General features: G+C 44.7%; 1 protein-coding gene and 1 pseudogene across 1 annotated transcript in view; one reads left to right on the top strand and one right to left on the bottom strand.

Moving 5' to 3' along the window:
- Positions 1-18,578, top strand: part of LOC128360964 (uncharacterized) — a 101,046-nt pseudogene that overhangs the window by 39,363 nt on the left and 43,105 nt on the right.
- Positions 330-18,578, bottom strand: part of LOC128360908 (scavenger receptor cysteine-rich type 1 protein M130-like) — a 56,051-nt gene continuing 37,802 nt past the window's right edge. Inside the window, exons 6-16 of the mRNA XM_053321462.1 lie at positions 18,110-18,418; positions 17,728-18,015; positions 10,310-10,615; positions 8,366-8,650; positions 6,117-6,422; positions 5,689-5,973; positions 4,396-4,725; positions 3,220-3,282; positions 2,471-2,533; positions 2,141-2,269; positions 330-1,389 (exon numbers count right to left, since the gene is read on the bottom strand). Of these exons, the coding sequence (XP_053177437.1) occupies positions 1,109-1,389; positions 2,141-2,269; positions 2,471-2,533; positions 3,220-3,282; positions 4,396-4,725; positions 5,689-5,973; positions 6,117-6,422; positions 8,366-8,650; positions 10,310-10,615; positions 17,728-18,015; positions 18,110-18,418 (2,645 nt within the window). The 3' untranslated portion in view covers positions 330-1,108. The remainder of the gene's footprint in view (positions 1,390-2,140; positions 2,270-2,470; positions 2,534-3,219; positions 3,283-4,395; positions 4,726-5,688; positions 5,974-6,116; positions 6,423-8,365; positions 8,651-10,309; positions 10,616-17,727; positions 18,016-18,109; positions 18,419-18,578) is intronic.

Here is an 18,578-nt window from a genome sequence, read left to right as displayed (position 1 = left end):
TCTAAATATAAAATGTAGTTTTATTTCAAAGCTGTCAATCAGTGAGAAAAAGTTAAAGTTAGAAAAACATTAGTTACTGGATTCTTTCCTTCCTCCTTTCCTCCATCCTTTCTTCCTTCCTTCCTACCTTTCTTCCTTCCTTCCTTCCTCCCTCCCTCCTTTCCTTTCTTCTTCCTCCCTCCTTCCTTCCTTCCTTCCTTGACTCGAGGACAACAGGAGGGTTAAATATTTAGCATTTTATTTTATGGTAACTTCCTGTTTGTCAGGTTCAGGCAACCTAAAACATTCCAATATCAGACTAAGGAAGACAAGACACAGGGTTAGAGTTTTTTACTTGCAAGGAGACACGGACAGATATGCTCAGTACACATCTCCTTCCGAACCCTCTCTATTTATTTCATTCAGGAAATCCCTTGGTTACATAATCGTTGTTTGCTCTAAAGGATGGGGGTCACATAGCAACAACGTGATCAAGACTAACACCTTTGAATATTAGCATATCAACTTCCTTGCACATGTTATCTTGCTCTTCGCAAGAAACCTCTTCGTATGGTTGGTTCTTCTTTCTCTCGAGGTCGAGCGCAGTTCTTGAGCGAGACTTCCGCTACTTGAACAACAACAACAGCTCAAGCATTTCTGCAAGTCATCCTGGCTTCTGGCACGTACGCACTTATACATTTCTGATAGAAATAATCACTTATGCATTATAATAGGAATGATTAGTTGCAATATAGAAAAGGTAAATATGAGATAACTGATGTACAATTATTCCAACACTGTTTAAAATGTGTTTATCAGATTAGAAACAGCAGCTATAGAAACTCATTTATCTGTTCATCTGTTCATCTGATCCACATATTAGTAAATCAGGACCTTTGTGTGCTACTATTTATATTATTTTTAGTTAATGGTAATGGTGATAATACAAATTAAAGTCAGAGATAGCACTTTAACCTCGTATTCATTCTTTTATTTCATATGTAGTTTGTTGCAGAGCAAAGTCAACACAGCAACAATGTGCATCCTTTCATATACACATGAATACTGTATGACTTGTTTATACACTATGCCAAACATTTGGGGGTAAACCAATTCTCATGTTTGAGTCTCACAGTGGAAAAAGCAGAAATCCATTAAAGAAAGTATGATCATTACCATCATCGTATACAGTATGGCCAGCAGCTAAAACCAGGTAGACCACATCCCCCTTTTCCAGCTGAAGAACCAGTGAATTAGAAACACTTTCCCCGCTATGTACACTGTAATTATGACTGGTCAACACTCTCTTGTTATTGTGATAGAGATAAACATCCCTCCATGTGTTACTCCGGGTATCCAGTATATTGAATGAGAAGTAGTAGGCTCCTCTGACTGGGGCTGTGAAGACACCTGCAACAGAGGAGAAAATCAGTGAAGCTTTTTCCTGCTGTTGAACGACCTCTTCTCTGAGTTCAGTACGCTCTTGCTTCTCAATAGTTTGAGGCTGCTGTAAGTGGGTTTGTCTAATCTGAAGGAATAGTTGTTCAGTGCTCTTGCTTTGTTAACATCACATTACTCAGCAACTGTATAGTCTGTAAACGTTGAGAGCTTTCAGTTACACATTCAGTGAGTCAGTTTGCATCCCATAAGGTTTATAGAAAGTGATATAACAGAGAGATATAAGTGAGCACCTTAAAACAGAGCAAAAGCCTCTCAAAGCCTTTGCAGAACAAATCATTCTCTTGTGTTTTCTCTGTAACTCTAAATGTCTGTGCAAAGGTTTTGAAAAGGTTTCACAAAACTGCATAAACGACAAACTCACTTCATCATGAGAACCTGATCAGTCACCACACGAAATGTAATTACATAACACAAAATCACACACATGACTCAATGCTGGCAAAGAACCAACGGCCTGGCTCAAACCCTCTGAGAGGACACAGAGTTATGATGTACTGTAAAAGGTCAAATAGGTGAAATCTTAAAAGGGCCAATTCAAAGAGAAATGTCTCCTCCTCAGAAAGTGTGCAGCTGGAGCCATAGTGGAGACAAAAAGTCATTACAAAAGATGGAGTGAAAGCTGTAACAATGAATACATATTAAAATGAGTTCATTACATTATAATAGTTTATTTGTGTGTGTAGCAGAAAGAGGTGAGTACCTGTAGTTGGACTGTAGACCCGACCAAAGTTGGTGATGACTTTACTGAATTTAAGTGTGATGTCAGTATTGAAGGGCCCAATTAGTCTGTCGTCAGTGAGACCAAGAGAGAACGCCACCTTTGGTTGGTCTGTGTGGATGTGAGAAGATTCACATAGAGGAAAAAAATAGCTCCACTTACAAACAGTTGTGGTTTCATAGAAACTGATGTTACTCTGATCCTGTTGCATTATGACTGTTTGAATGGAGCATGGAGCTTGTGTGAGACGGCAGTACAAGCAGGCTGATTACTGGATGAAGTTACTCTTTAATAATGATATAAGCAGTTTACCTGCATTCTGTCTCTTGAGCTCCTCCACCTCATTTTCACAGATTTTCAATCTGGTCATCATATCTGTAAACACATTCAACATTTTTATTTTAAATGGAAATAATCTACATAACTGCGTAGCTAATAAACTAGCAGCTGTGAAATTTGCAGCTTACTGCTGTTCTTAAAGACCATTCAGACATTTTCTTCTAAACACATTAAATAGCTCAAAAATGTATTTCTAAAAAAGGTGTAAAAAGCATTTCAACCATTTAGATTTGAATTGTGGAGCTAGGATTAGCATAAACCCGCCCCTGCTGCTGTAGAGGTATAAATACATTCAGCACACACTACTACTACTACAGTCTACAGTTAGCCAGTTCGCCGAGTTAGCCGCCGAGTTAGCCACCGAGTTAGCAGCCGAGTTAGCCACCGAGCTAACCGCCAAGCTAGCAGCTTAGTTAGCTGCCGAGCTATCAGCTGGGCTAGCAGCAGAAAGCTCTCAGACGTAGCGTCCATGTTTCTGGTAGAAGTGGTGACTTTGATTGACAGGTGACACTTGGTAGGGGGCGGGGCTTCAGCGTTTGGGAGCAGAGAAAGAGGCTGATTTTTACACAACTTTGAAGCTTAAGTTTATATATTTGGTGATTTTTTTAGTCATTCAAATTTGGCAGGGTGGTTAACAACACACTTTTCTGTGATATGTCAAACTCAGAACACATATTTATTCTGACTTTACACAGACTTTAATAATGATGTAATCAGTTTACCTGCACTCTGTATCTTGAGCTCCTCCACCGCGTTTTCAATGGCGTTCATTCTGGTCTCCAACACTGTCAACACATTTAACATTAACATTATTGTGAAGTTTATAGTCAGCAGGTTTCAAGTTGTTAACATGATCACTATGGAGACTGACCTTTGTTCAGCATTTGTGTTTTTTTTTAAATTTTTTAAATGTTTACATTTCATTTGTGCCACGGGTGCTCAGCTCCGAGGAACTCCATTCCAGTAAAGCTGGAAAGGAGTGCCCCAAGGCAACTATTAATCTTCTCCATACTTATTTGGCGCATAACTCCTCCCACAGCTTTGAGAAAACCACGACAATATATACATCAAAACATGTTGCTCGATCAGGAAAGGGGTGCTATGACTTTTGGTGTTGAAATTCCAAAGTTTCCCAAAGTTATTCCCAAAATAGAGTCACCTAGCTCGCTCATACGTGCACATAGAAACGTCATTCAAACTTTAAAATGGAGGAAAACTTGTCCTCTCTGGAAAAATACCAAACTGTTTTTACATAACATGTAAACTTTTCAAACTATGAGCGGTCAAACGAGGAGTGGAAATCACTTTTTCGTCAAAGTTAGAGTGGAAGTGTCAGTTATTGACACTCTTACTGGTAAAATGCAGGCCAGGCAGGTATGGTGTGTTTGTGTGTGTGTGTGTGTGTACACACTGTGTTGTGTGCTGTAGTGTAGTGCTTAGAGTTAGTGCATGTTGCTACTGCCTTGTGCTCTGTGTGCTACTGTCTACTTACATCTACTGTTACACTTGATACTGACCAGTAAGATGTACTTAATACTGCCACAGTAAAAGTTACTTAGTGTTATATGATCAGGGTGACTTTTGAACACTGGAAATAAATCTTGTACTCGTTCCGGCAGCAGCCCCGTGGCACTCAAAGTTTCCCTGGAATTTTCTAGTTATCATTATAGTGCTTATCTGGCTTGACTTTTACTTTCCACTACAACACAGTTGTTATGGTTGAATAATGTTAAAGAAGCCGGGAAGGAAACAGTTTACAGCTCCTTCATCAGATTGTGACTCAGCTCTCTGTAGGTCGCTGGGTCGCTCCGGCTGCCTCATGACTTTTTATCAAACATGGAAACAAAGTCAGTGTGACGTCTCAGTTGGACTGAGCTTCACACTCTGCTTCAGCTTACCTTTGACAGTGAGAGAGAGCAGACGGCTCTCAGAGGAGAAGTTATGAGAAAAAACATAGACGCCATAAACACAGCTGTAGTTTCCTTGGTGGGCGGGGTCTGCAGCAAGAAACAGGAAGTCAGCAGAGTGATTGACAGCTGGCTGGGTGTAGTTGTATGTTGTGTTGGAGGAGCTGAAGGTGAGATGGAAGGAGCCTCCTGGGTACTGAGGCTGGACGGAGCAGCGGATGATGATGCTGGAGCCCTGGAGAACCTGAAACCCCTGCTGCTGGGCCCCGGAGACCCCGTACAAGGTAGGAGACACAGAGATGATTGGCTGAAGCAGCAGGTCTGTAAATACAGAGAGGTGATTGGCTGAAGCAGCAGGTCTGTAAATACAGAGAGGTGATTGGCTGAAGCAGCAGGTCTGTAAATACAGAGAGGTGTGGCACCCTGGACATTTTAGGGGCTCAGATTATTTTCAGATGTGTTGTTGTATTAGTTTGTTATGTTAGTGACTGGCGCTGTAATCCTTTGCTGAAGGAAGTTAGCCCAGTCATAGTGGACACAGTCACAGTAGAAGCAACAGGAGAGTACTGATGCTAGACTGTCTTTTTGTTGTGTATTTCACTACAAATAAAACCATCTGGCACCTGGAAGAACATTGTCTACATTCAGTGTGGAACAAGATGATGAATCCTTCTTCTTCTGTGAGAAGCTGAATGTTGTTTTCTCCTCATTTGTTTGTTGAGATAAATGAACGTTGATCACTGAGAGATGATCACACAGCACAGAGAACTCCTACATTCATGTGTAATACAGAGGAGTCAGAGAGCAGAGGAGGAAACACATTAACATCCTCAGCTGCCTTCAGATCAGACAGAAAACAGCTGCAGTTTGATTCATCTGAGACCATCAACATGTTAATAAGACATTCATACAACACTGCATACACAATAGTTTCCTACACAAATGATTGGAAGATATTTAACCTGTTAGCAAACTGTTGCTTCTTTGTTCAGACACAGACCAACAACTATATTCATTTGTGATGTAGTTGTTTGTAAGGTGGATGTGACTGAGCTGGCTCAGGAGAACTGCAGAGTGTGTGAGTGAACCACAGCAGGTTGATTAAAGGTTCAGATTGTTTCAGTTTGAATCAATGAGCCTCCAGGAACAAGCTAACTTCTCTACCCTTTAGGAAGCCGTCATCCTCCATAAGTTTACAGTTCAGCTCAATGGAAACCACCAACTATCACTGTGACAGAGGAAGGAGAGTATTACTGTCAGAGATGATGTCACTGATGGACTTACCTGAGCAGGTGAGCTCCACGATGAAGGAAGAGGAACCTGGTGATGATACACAGTCCCTCAGTGCAGATCCAGACCGAAGACAGTCACGTCTGATCCTCAATACAGGTCTGTCTAAGGACTCATATCTGCTTCCTGTTGAAACAGCAGAGCCACAGTCCAATTCTCTGCAGACAACAGCTGCTTCCTTCAGGGTCCAGTCATAGTATCTCACTGGTCTCCACTCTCCCCGTTTCACCTCCAGTGTACCTGCACAGCGACTGGCTCCTCCCACCAACCTGACAGGCCCTGAACAGAAACAAGAGAGTCATCAGTAAAAGAATAAAGTGAGTTTCATTAGAACAGAAACAAGAGAGTCATCAGTGAAAGAATAAAGTGAGTTTCATTAGAACAGAAATGAAGACAAATCAAAGCTGCAGCTCCTCTTCTACCTGAGCAGGTGAGTCCAACAGCTTTACCAGGTGAGCAGGTTCTTCTAGCCGAGTCTGATCTTCTACAGTCCAGGAGAGCAGACTCGTTGCCTCCACACTGGAACTCTTTGGTCCACATTGGAGCCTCCACTTCTCCATAGAGCGCCCCCTGGAGGACTGAAGGAGTCCCACAGCCAAGCTCCCTACAGACCACCTCTGCATCCTGCTGGTCAAAGTCAGCTTCACACACTGAGGACCACGACTGCTCAGACTTCACCTCCAGTCTGCCTGAACACAGACTAGTCCCATTCACCAGCCTGACAGAGTCTGGAGAGAGAGAGGATTTAATATTTAATACTGATCTTTATTTACCACCTTATATATCATGACACATATAAAACATCTCAGGAGGTCCCCTCCTGGAGCTGTGGAGTCTCTGGTAGCCGGGCCTCGGCCTCTGGACAGGAATTGATCAGATTTTATTGATACCAATACAATAATCTATTCTGCTAGTTGGTCCAGTTCTTCATTGATTCTCTTATTAATTCCTGATCAAATGTTTTGTGTGGAAAGAAATTGTCCTACACAAGTTTCAGGGACAACAAAACAGTTTGATTGTCTCCACTGTTAATCAATGATGTTGCATGCTGATGAATATGTTGGTAAGATAAATAACATGCAAATAATGCACAGTCAACAGTTCATTACTTAAATAATGAATTTGAAAGCATCTAACAGTCTCCTGCCTCTATGAACAGCAGTGCCAATCACATGCTGCTTGTTCCAGCTATGTCAGTGTAATGGTTATAAGAATGGTGTAATTCTGAATGAATGAATGAAAACAATATGAGTTAAAACATATTTAAACATGTGTGTAAAAGGAAAAGATAAAGGTGCTGAGTTAAAATGCTGTAATTCATTGTTCTATCAAAGGGACTGATTTAAAAACACACTATGATCTGCAGATCAAGGTTATCTGTGATCCATTGCTCTGACCTTTCAGGTAAAACAGGTTAAAAAAGATAAATAGGATAAAAAGATGATCTGTGTTTAAAATGTAGACTCATCAACCTTCTGTAATGTTTAAAATACACTTTAAGTTACATTTAGCAGTGTTCTCTTATTTCCCTGAGTTTCCTTTTTTTCTGAGAGTTTTAAGTTCTAGTTTGTAACTACTGATCTGTTTTAGATTGCTAAGGTCTCGTTCAGCCTGTGTAGAGGAACAGCAGGTCTGTAAATACAGAGAGGTGATTGGCTGAAGCAGCAGGTCTGTAAATACAGAGAGGTGATTGGCTGAAGCAGCAGGTCTGTAAATACAGAGAGGTGATTGGCTGAAGCAGCAGGTCTGTAAATACAGAGAGGTGATTGGCTGAAGCAGCAGGTCTGTAAATACAGAGAGGTGTGGCACCCTGGACATTTTAGAGGCTCAGATTATTTTCAGATGTGTTGTTGTATTAGTTTGTTATGTTAGTGACTGGCACTGTAATCCTTTGCTGAAGGAAGTTAGCCCAGTCATAGTGGACACAGTCACAGTAGAAGCAACAGGAGAGTACTGATGCTAGACTGTCTTTTTGTTGTGTATTTCACTACAAATAAAACCATCTGGCACCTGGATGAACATTGTCTACATTCAGTGTGGAACAAGATGATGAATCCTTCTTCTTCTGTGAGAAGCTGAATGTTGTTTTCTCCTCATTTGTTTGTTGAGATAAATGAACGTTGATCACTGAGAGATGATCACACAGCACAGAGAACTCCTACATTCATGTGTAATACAGAGGAGTCAGAAAGCAGAGGAGGAAACACATTAACATCCTCAGCTGCCTTCAGATCAGACAGAAAACAGCTGCAGTTTGATTCATCTGAGACCATCAACATGTTAATAAGACATTCATACAACACTGCATACACAATAGTTTCCTACAGAAATGATTGGAAGATATTTAACCTGTTAGCAAACTGTTGCTTCTTTGTTCAGACACAGACCAACAACTATATTCATTTGTGATGTAGTTGTTTGTAAGGTGGATGTGACTGAGCTGGCTCAGGAGAACTGCAGAGTGTGTGAGTGAACCACAGCAGGTTGATTAAAGGTTAAGATTGTTTCAGTTTGAATCAATGAGCCTCCAGGAACAAGCTAACTTCTCTACCCTTTAGGAAGCCGTCATTCTTCATAAGTTTACAGTTCAGTTCAATGGAAACCACCAACTATCACTGTGACAGAGGAAGGAGAATATTACTGTCAGAGATGATGTCACTGACGGGCTTACCTGAGCAGGTGAGCTCCACCACCATGGAGGAAGAGGAATCTGATGATACACAGTCCCTCAGTGTAGATCCAGACTGAAGACAGTTAGGTCGGATCGTCCATACAGGTCTATGTGAGGACTCCTTTCTGCTTCCTGTTGAAACAGCAGAGCCACAGTCCAATTCTCCGCAGGCAACAGCTGCTTCCTTCAGGGTCCAGTCATTGTCACTCACTGGTCTCCACACTCCCTGTTTCACCTCCAGTGTACCTGCACAGCGACTGGCTCCTCCCACCAACCTGACAGTCTCTGAACAGAAACAAGAGAGTCATCAGTAAAAGAATAAAGTGAGTTTCATTAGAACAGAAATGAAGACAAATCAAAGCTGCAGCTCCTCTTCTACCTGAGCAGGTGAGTCCAACAGCTTTACCAGGTGAGCAGGTTCTTCTAGTTGAGTCTGATCTTCTACAGTCCAGGAGAGCAGACTCATTGCCTCCACACTGGAACTCTTTGGTCCACATTGGAGCCTCCACTTCTCCATAGAGCGCCCCCTGGAGGACTGAAGGAGCCCCACAGTCAAGCTCCCTACAGACCACCTCTGCATCCTGCTGGTCAAAGTCAGCTTCACACACTGAGGACCACGACTGCTCAGACTTCACCTCCAGTCTGCCTGAACACAGACTAGTCCCATTCACCAGCCTGACAGAGTCTGGAGAGAGAGAGAGGATTTAATATTTAATACTGATCTTTGTTTACCACCTAATATATCATGACAAATATAAAACATCTCAGGAGGTCCCCTCCTGGAGCTGTGGAGTCTCTGGTAGCTGGGCTTCGGCCTCTGGACAGGAATTGATGAGATTTTATTGATACCAATACAATAATCTATTCTGCTAGTTGGTCGAGTTCTTCATTGATTCTCTTATCAATTCCTGATCAAATGTTTTGTGTGGAAAGAAATTGTCCTACACAAGTTTCAGGGACAACAAAACAGTTTGATTGTCTCCACTGTTAATCAATGATGTTGCATTATGATGAATATGTTGGTAAGATAAATAACATGCAAATAATGCACAGCCAACAGTTCATTACTTAAATAATGAATTTGAAAGCATCTAACAGTCTCCTGCCTCTATGAACAGCAGTGCCAATCACATGCTGCTTGTTCCAGCTGTGTCAGTGTCATTTGTGTTCAGACACAGACCAACAACTATATTCATTTGTGATGTAGTTGTTTGTAAGGTGGATGTGACTGAGCAGGCTCAGGAGAACTGCAGAGTGTGTGAGTGAACCACAGCAGGTTGATTAAAGGTCCAGATTGTTTCAGTTTGAATCAATGAGCCTCCAGGAACAAGCTAACTTCTCTACCCTTTAGGAAGCCGTCATCCTCCATAAGTTTACAGTTCAGTTCAATGGAAACAACCAACTATTACTGTGACAGAGGAAGGAGAGTATTACTGTCAGAGATGATGTCACTGATGGACTTACCTGAGCAGGTGAGCTCCACCATGGAGGAGGAAGAGGAATATGATGATGACATACAGTCCCTCAGTGCAGATCCAGACAGAAAACAGTAAAAATCGATCATCCATACAGGTCTACTTGAGGACTCATCTCTGCTTCCTGTTGAAACAACAGAGCCACAATCCAATTCTCTGCAGGCAACAGCTGCTTCCTTCAGGGTCCAGCGAGAGTCTCTCACTGGTCTCCACTCTCCCTGTTTCACCTCCAGTCTACCTGCACACCGACTGGCTCCTCCCACCAACCTGAAAGGCTCTGAACAGAAACAAGAGAGTCATCAGTAAAAGAATAAAGTGAGTTTCATTAGAACAGAAACAAGAGAGTCATCAGTAAAAGAATAAAGTGAGTTTCATTAGAACAGAAACAAGAGAGTCATCAGTAAAAGAATAAAGTGAGTTTCATTAGAACAGAAATGAAGACAAATCAAAGCTGCAGCTCCTCTTCTACCTGAGCAGGTGAGTCCAACAGCTTTACCAGGTGAGCAGGTTCTTCTAGCTGAGTCTGATCTTCTACAGTCCAGGAGAGCAGACTCATTGCCTCCACACTGGAACTCGTTGGTCCACATTGGAGCCTCCACTTCTCCATAGAGCGCCCCCTGGAGGACTGAAGGAGCCCCACAGTCAAGCTCCCTACAGACCACCTCTGCATCCTGCTGGTCAAAGTCAGCTTCACACACTGAGGACCACGACTGCTCAGACTTCACCTCCAGTCTGCCTGAACACAGACTAGTCCCATTCACCAGCCTGACAGAGTCTGGAGAGAGAGAGGATTTATATATTTGATAATATAAAAAGGCAACACAAGAACTGTAATTAAGGAAAGGGTGAAAGCCTTGCAGACAATCGTGGACCGGCTCAATGTGTAAGTAGTGCAAAAATGTACAATTAATACACAGAGCTCCACTAGAACTGTCATAATTACAATTAAAACACTAAAGAAGTTACGGTCCAAGCCCACTAATCAACAGTTGCACACTTTGATTTAAATGTGGCAAATTATAGTGCATGCTACTCAGGAAATATAATAAAGTGCAAACAATTATCCACAGTGTGTCAATGTTATATAATTAATCTGGTTTTCCTATGTTATGTGGTATTTCATTGATCTATCCATCATAAAGAACAAACTTGTCTGGCCAGAAGAGGTCCTGGCAGCAAGTCAAAATTAAATATAAGAACATTTTGCAAGCTGGTGAGTAACTTCAGTTTAGATTACAGTGAACAAATGAGGTGAATAGATTAGGTGTTTGACATATTGAGTGTATGATTTTTAGCAGTAAAAAAAAAGCCCATACAAGTGGCACGGGGGGGCGGCCCACCAAGTACTCTTAACAAAGGGAGGCCAGTGATGGAGGGGACCCCGGGAGGGACTGTCACAGACTGTGTCCCAGCAATGGACACTGACTGCTTCATACAAGGTATATAATGCAGCACTACTGCACATGAAAACAATCCAAAAAATATATCACTTACTTACATATTACTTCTTGTGTCTGCGAACACAGTCACTCTATTCTAGCCACCAGAAGACAGTCACTTTATTTCATTGAAATCACAGGCCTGGCATATCCTGTCAAAAATCCTAATAAAAGTTCTTGCATGTATACAGCAGGGGGAAGGCACATCTGCAGCTGCAGGATGCATACAATTTGCCTTTTCTTTTCTTTTTTACACACACACACATGTAATCAGTTACATATGCAAAACAAAACAAAAACACTCTGGTAAAAATGTAGAAGAAAATAATTAAATTAATTTACAGAGTGCCACGTAATAAACAGTAAACAACCCCCCACCCACGCCCCCACCTGGCTCATCACGACCAACACACATACTACTGGTTATTTATGCAATATAAAAAGGTATAACAGTAACAGGCACACATTCAATCAGGTAGTACCTCTAAATTAGTGAAATAGGAAATAAAAGGTTGCCATTTGTAAAATAATTTGACTGTACATCCTCTCAGTGTATATTTAATTTTCTCAAGTTTAAAAAAAAACCATGACATCTTTAAGCCACCAGGAAATAGAAGGATATTTAGCAGACTTCCAATGCAACAATAATAAACGTCTTGCTAGTAAGGAAGTGAATGCTATAATATTCTTTTGTGTAGAGTTAAATGCAAGTGAGGGGTCAGGAATCCCAAATTTGGCAATCAGAGGTCATGGTTGAATATTTACCCCGAGAACAGTCGACATAATAGAAAAATAACCCGCACAGAAACGTTTCAGAGCAGGACAAAGAAAAAACATGTGGCTAAGGTGACAAGGGGAGCCATGGCATCTGTCACATTTGTCTTCCACTTCCGAATACAATTCGTATAAACTAGACTTAGAGAAATGTGCCCTGTATAAGACCTTAAATTGAATAAGTCCAAGACGAGCACAAGAGGTGGTAGATCGTATCCTCTGTATGGCCTGTTCCCAGGTCTCCTCATGCATTTGTATTCCCAGTCCCCCTTCCCATGTACACTTAAGTTTAACATTTGACTGGGTGCTAAAAGCCAAGATAATATCATACAACTTTGAAATGATTCCTCTGTGATGAGGAATGAATGTTAGCATGGATTTCCCCTGGTGTTCTGGGGGTAAAGAGGGGAAATTAGAGAAACACTTAGTGACAAAATTGCGAGTCTGAAAATAGCGAAACAGATGAGTAACAGGGAGGTCATAGCGAGATGACAAATTGGCAAAATTATCAAAGACACCATCTACATATAAATCTTTGAACTGTGTAATACCCTTGTTGTGCCACGTTGAAAATATCGAGTCCGAAAGTGACGGAGGAAATAAATGGTTATTCTTTAGAGGACCCGAGGAAGAAGGAGCTACAAATTTATAGTGCCGTCTAAATTGAAACCAAATTTTGAGTGTGTTAAGAACCACTTGATGATCAGTATATAGAGAGGGTTTTGTAGGTAGAGAGGAATGAAGTAGAGCAGGTATAGAAGATCCCTTAGAGGATGATAGTTCCAATTTACACCAAAAGGATCCAGGAGATTTTAACCTGTAACAAAGTTTATGGATGTGGGCAGCCCAATAGTAAGCTTGAAAATTAGGTAATGCAAGTCCTCCACTCCCCTCCCTGAGCCACTCACCTTACCGTGGTGGAGGGGTTTGCGTGTCCCAATGACCCCAGGAGCTCAGTTGTCGGGGGCTTTATGCCCCTGGTAGGGTCTCCCATGGCAAACAGGTCCGGGGGGAGGGGCCAGACAAAAGGTAGCTCAGAAGACCCCAATGACGAGCAACATAATTGGTCTTTCGTGTCCCTTGCCCGGACGCGGGTCACCGGGGCCCCCCCCCGGAGCCAGGCCCGGGGGTGGGGCTCGGATGCGAGCGCTTGGTGGCCGGGCCAGGCACGGCCCGAAGAAGGGACATGGGACCCCTCTCCCACAGACCCACCACCAGTGAGATGGGCCAAAGGGGTCGGGTGCAGTGCGAGCTGGGCAGCAGCCGAAGGTGGGGACCTTGGCGGTCCGATCCTCGGCTGCAGAAGCTATTTCTAGGGACGTGGAACGTCACCTCTCTGGTGGGGAAGGAGCCTGAGCTGGTGCGAGAGGTTGAGAAGTTCCGGCCAGATATAGTCGGCCTCACCTCGACGCACAGCAAGGGCTCTGGAACCAGTCTCCTCCAGGGGGGTTGGACTCTCGTCCACTCTGGAGTTGCCACTGGTGAGAGGCGCCGGGCAGGGGTCGCAATACTTATTGCCCCCCGGCTTGGTGCCTGTATGTTGGAGTTTACCCCGGTAGACGACAGGGTGGCCTCCCTCCACCTTCGGGTGGGGGGACGGATCCTGACTGTTGTTTGTGCCTATGGTCCAAACAGCAGCTCAGAGTATCCACCCTTTTTGGACTCCCTGGAGGGGGTGCTGGAAAACACTCCCCCTGGAGATTCCCTCGTTCTGCTGGGGGACTTCAACGCCCATGTTGGTAGCGACAGTGAGACCTGGAGGGGTGTGATTGGGAGGAACGGCCCCCCCGATCTGAACCCGAGCGGTGTTCTGTTATTGGACTTCTGTGCTCATCACGGATTGTCCATAACGAACACCATGTTCAAGCATAAGGGTGTCCATATGTGCACTTGGCACCAGGACACCCTAGGCCGCAGTTCGATGATTGACTTTGTAGTCGTGTCGTCGGACTTGCCGCCGCATGTCTTGGACACTCGGGTGAAGAGAGGGGCGGAGCTGTCAACTGATCACCACCTGGTGGTGAGTTGGCTCCGATGGTGGGGGAGGATGCCGGGCAGACCTGGCAGGCCCAAACGCATTGTGAGGGTCTGCTGGGAACGTCTGGCAGAGTCTCCTGTCAGAGAGAGTTTCAACTCACACCTCCGGGAGAGCTTCGACCATGTACCGGGGGAGATGGGGGAAATTGAGTCCGAGTGGGCCATGTTCCGTGCCTCCACTGTTAAGGCGGCTGACCGGAGCTGTGGCCGCAAGGTGGTCAGTGCCTGTCGGGGTGGCAATCCTCGAACCCGCTGGTGGACATCGGCGGTGAGGGATACCGTCAAGCTGAAGAAGGAGTCCTATAGGGCCTTTTTGGCCTGTGGGACTCTGGAGGCAGCAGACAGGTACCGGCAGACCAAGCGGAGCGCAGCTAGGGCGGTCGCTGAGGCAAAAACCCGGACATGGGAGGAGTTCGGTGAGGCCATGGAAAAAGACTTCCGGACGGCTTCGAAGAGATTCTGGACCACCATCCGGCGTCTCAGGAGGGGGAAGCAGTGCGCCGTAAACACTGTGTACGGTAGGGATGGGGCGCTGCTGACCTCGACACGGGACGTTGTGGATCGGTGGAAGGAATACTTCGAAGACCTCCTCAATCCCACCAACACGCCTTCTGGTAAGGAAGCAGGGCCGGGGGACTCGGGTGTGGGCTCTCCTATCTCTGAGGTGGAGTTTGCCGAGGTGGTTAATAAGCTCCTCGGTGGCAGGGCCCCGGGGGTGGATGAGATCCGGCCCGAGTTCCTCAAGGCCCTGGATGTTGTGGGGCTGTCATGGTTGACACGACTCTGCAGCATCACGTGGACATCGGGGGCAGTGCCTCTGGATTGCCAAACTGGGGTGGCGGTCCCTCTTTTTAGGAAGGGGGACCGGAGGGTGTGTTCCAATTACAGGGGAATCACACTCCTCAGCCTCCCTGGTAAGGTCTATTCGGGGGTGCTGGAGAGGAGGGTCCGTCGGATAGTCGAACCTCGGATTCAGGAGGAGCAGTGTGGTTTTCGTCCAGGCCGTGGAACAGTGGACCAGCTCTACACCCTCTGCAGGATCCTTGAGGGCGCATGGGAGTTTGCCCAACCAGTCCACATGTGTTTTGTGGACTTGGAGAAGGCATTCGACCGTGTCCCTCGGGGGATCCTGTGGGGGGTACTCCGGGAGTACGGGGTATTCGACCCCCTGATAAGGGCCGTCCGTTCCCTGTATGACCGGTGTCAGAACTTGGTCCGCATTGCCAGCAATAAGTCGGACTTGTTTCCGGTGAGGGTTGGACTCCGCCAGGGCTACCCTTTGTCACCGATCCTGTTCATAATTTTTATGGACAGGATTTCTAGGCGCAGCCAGGGCGTTGAGGGGGTCCGGTTTAGTGACCTCAGGATTGGGTCACTGCTTTTTGCGGATAATGTGATCCTGTTGGCTTCATCGGACCGTGACCTCCAGCTCTCACTGGATTGGTTCGCAGCCGAGTGTGAAGCGGTCGGGATGAGAATCAGCACCTTCAAATCCGAGTCCATGGTCCTCAACCGGAAAAGGGTGGAGTGCACTCTTCGGGTCAGGGATGAGATTCTGCCCCAAGTGGAGGAGTTCAAGTACCTCGGGGTCTTGTTCACGAGTGAGGGAAGGATGGAACGGGAGATCGACAGGTCGTGGTGAAGAGGGAGCTAAGCCGATAAGGTGAGAAGCTCAGTTATCCGGGAGGAGCTCGGAGTAGACCCGCTGCTCCTCCGAGTCGAGAGGAGCCAGATGAGGTGGTTCGGGCATCTAATCAGGATGCCTCCCGGACGCCTCCCTGGTGAGGTGTTCAGGGCACGTCCCACCGGTAGGAGACCCCGAGGGAGACCCAGGACACGTTGGAGAGACTATGTCTCTCGGCTGGCCTGGGAACGCCTCGGGATCCCCCAGGAAGAGCTGGACGAAGTGGCTGGGGAGAGGGAAGTCTGGGCTTCCCTGCTTAGGCTGCTGCCCCCGCGACCCGACCCCGGATAAGCTGATGAAGATGGATGGATGGATGGAAGTCCTCCACTAAGACTGCATCTTAGCAGTAGAGATTTACGAACCCCAAATGAAAGAATCAATTATCTTGTCCAGTGAGTCAAAAAATGTTTTGGCAGAAAGAGGAGTTGACTGAAATAAAAATAAAAGTTTTGGTAAGATATTCATTTTAACAACATCGATCTTGCCAATTAATGAAAGGGGAGATTACCCAATCTTTGAATATCAGAACTAATCTTTGAGATGAGGAGTGAAATTAGCTGATGCAAGGCAAGACAAAGAATGAGTCACATTGATACCGAGATATTTAAACCCAGATGGACTAAATCAAAAAGGTAAATCTGACTGTTGAAGATGACGTGCTGCAGTATTAATGGAAAACAAAAAAAACACTCACTTTTCCCCAGATTTAATTTATAACCTGAAAAGAAAATAAGACCATTCTGTTTCGTAGCAGATTCAGATTGCGAGGATTCGACCGATCCAAGATCGAGTCAAAAACACAATTTAGTTCTCCTCCGAGGATCAGCAGGTGAGTATTCAAGAAGGGGATGTTTCCCAGCAATATGTTAGCGAATTCAACATCATCGAAGTTCGGAGCATACACATTCACCAACAAAACCTTTTTTTTGCATTAGGGTACCAGCAACTATGAGGTATCTGCCATTCCTATCAGCGATAACATCAGTGGATGAGAACTAACATTCTTGTTAATAAGAATGGCGACTCCTCTAGCTTTCGAGTTAAAATTTGAGTGAAAGACTTTACTTACCCAGGGGCAATGTAACCTATGGTGATATTTAATGCGAAGATGAGTCTCCTGTAAAAATACTATATCAGAGTTTAAATGTTTCAAGTGTGTAAAGACCTTAGACCTCTTAACAGGATTACCCATACCTCTGATATTCCACATACATCTAAGAGGTTAAGATTAATATTGCCATTAAGATCATCTTTTTGTTGTGTATTTCACTACAAATAAAACCATCTGGCACCTGGATGAACATTGTCTACATTCAGTGTGGAACAAGATGATGAATCCTTCTTCTTCTGTGAGAAGCTGAATGTTGTTTTCTCCTCATTTGTTTGTTGAGATAAATGAACGTTGATCACTGAGAGATGATCACACAGCACAGAGAACTCCTACATTCATGTGTAATACAGAGGAGTCAGAGAGCAGAGGAGGAAACACATTAACATCCTCAGCTGCCTTCAGATCAGACAGAAAACAGCTGCAGTTTGATTCATCTGAGACCATCAACATGTTAATAAGACATTCATACAACACTGCATACACAATAGTTTCCTACACAAATGATTGGAAGATATTTAACCTGTTAGCAAACTGTTGCTTCTTTGTTCAGACACAGACCAACAACTATATTCATTTGTGATGTAGTTGTTTGTAAGGTGGATGTGACTGAGCTGGCTCAGGAGAACTGCAGAGTGTGTGAGTGAACCACAGCAGGTTGATTAAAGGTTCAGATTGTTTCAGTTTGAATCAATGAGCCTCCAGGAACAAGCTAACTTCTCTACCCTTTAGGAAGCCTTCATCCTTCATAAGTTTACAGTTCAGTTCAATGGAAACCACCAACTATCACTGTGACAGAGGAAGGAGAGTATTACTGTCAGAGATGATGTCACTGATGGACTTACCTGAGCAGGTGAGCTCCACCATGGAGGAAGAGGAATCTGATAATACACAGTCCCTCAGTGTAGATCCAGCCTGAACACAGTCAGTTCTGATCCACCATGCAGGTCTGTCTGAGGACTCCTTTCTGCTTCCTGTTGAAACAGCAGAGCCACAGTCCAATTCTCTGCAGGCAACAGCTGCTTCCTTCAGGGTCCAGCGAAAGACATTGTAAGTCACTGGTCTCCACTCTCCCTGTTTCACCTCCAGTGTACCTGCACAGCGACTGGCTCCTCCCACCAACCTGACACTCTCTGAACAGAAACAAGAGAGTCATCAGTAAAAGAATAAAGTGAGTTTCATTAGAACAGAAATGAAGACAAATCAAAGCTGCAGCTCCTCTTCTACCTGGTGAGCAGGTGAGTCCAACAGCTTTACCAGGTGAGCAGGTTCTTCTAGCTGAGTCTGATCTTCTACAGTCCAGGAGAGCAGACTCATTGCCTCCACACTGGAACTCTTTGGTCCACATTGGAGCCTCCACTTCTCCATAGAGCGCCCCCTGGAGGACTGAAGGAGCCCCACAGCCAAGCTCCCTACAGACCACCTCTGCATCCTGCTGGTCAAAGTCAGCTTCACACACTGAGGACCACGACTGCTCAGACTTCACCTCCAGTCTGCCTGAACACAGACTAGTCCCATTCACCAGCCTGACAGAGTCTGGAGAGAGAGAGAGGTTTTAATATTAAATACTGATCTTTATTTACCACCTTATATATCATGACACATATAAAACATCTCAGGAGGTCCCCTCTTGGAGCTGTGGAGTCTCTGGTAGCCGGGCCTCGGCCTCTGGACAGGAATTGATGAGATTTTATTG

This window comes from Scomber japonicus, chromosome 6 (genome assembly GCF_027409825.1).
Source record: "Scomber japonicus isolate fScoJap1 chromosome 6, fScoJap1.pri, whole genome shotgun sequence".
Lineage (NCBI taxonomy): Eukaryota > Metazoa > Chordata > Actinopteri > Scombriformes > Scombridae > Scomber > Scomber japonicus.
This window is presented reverse-complemented; position numbering and strand designations above follow the sequence as displayed.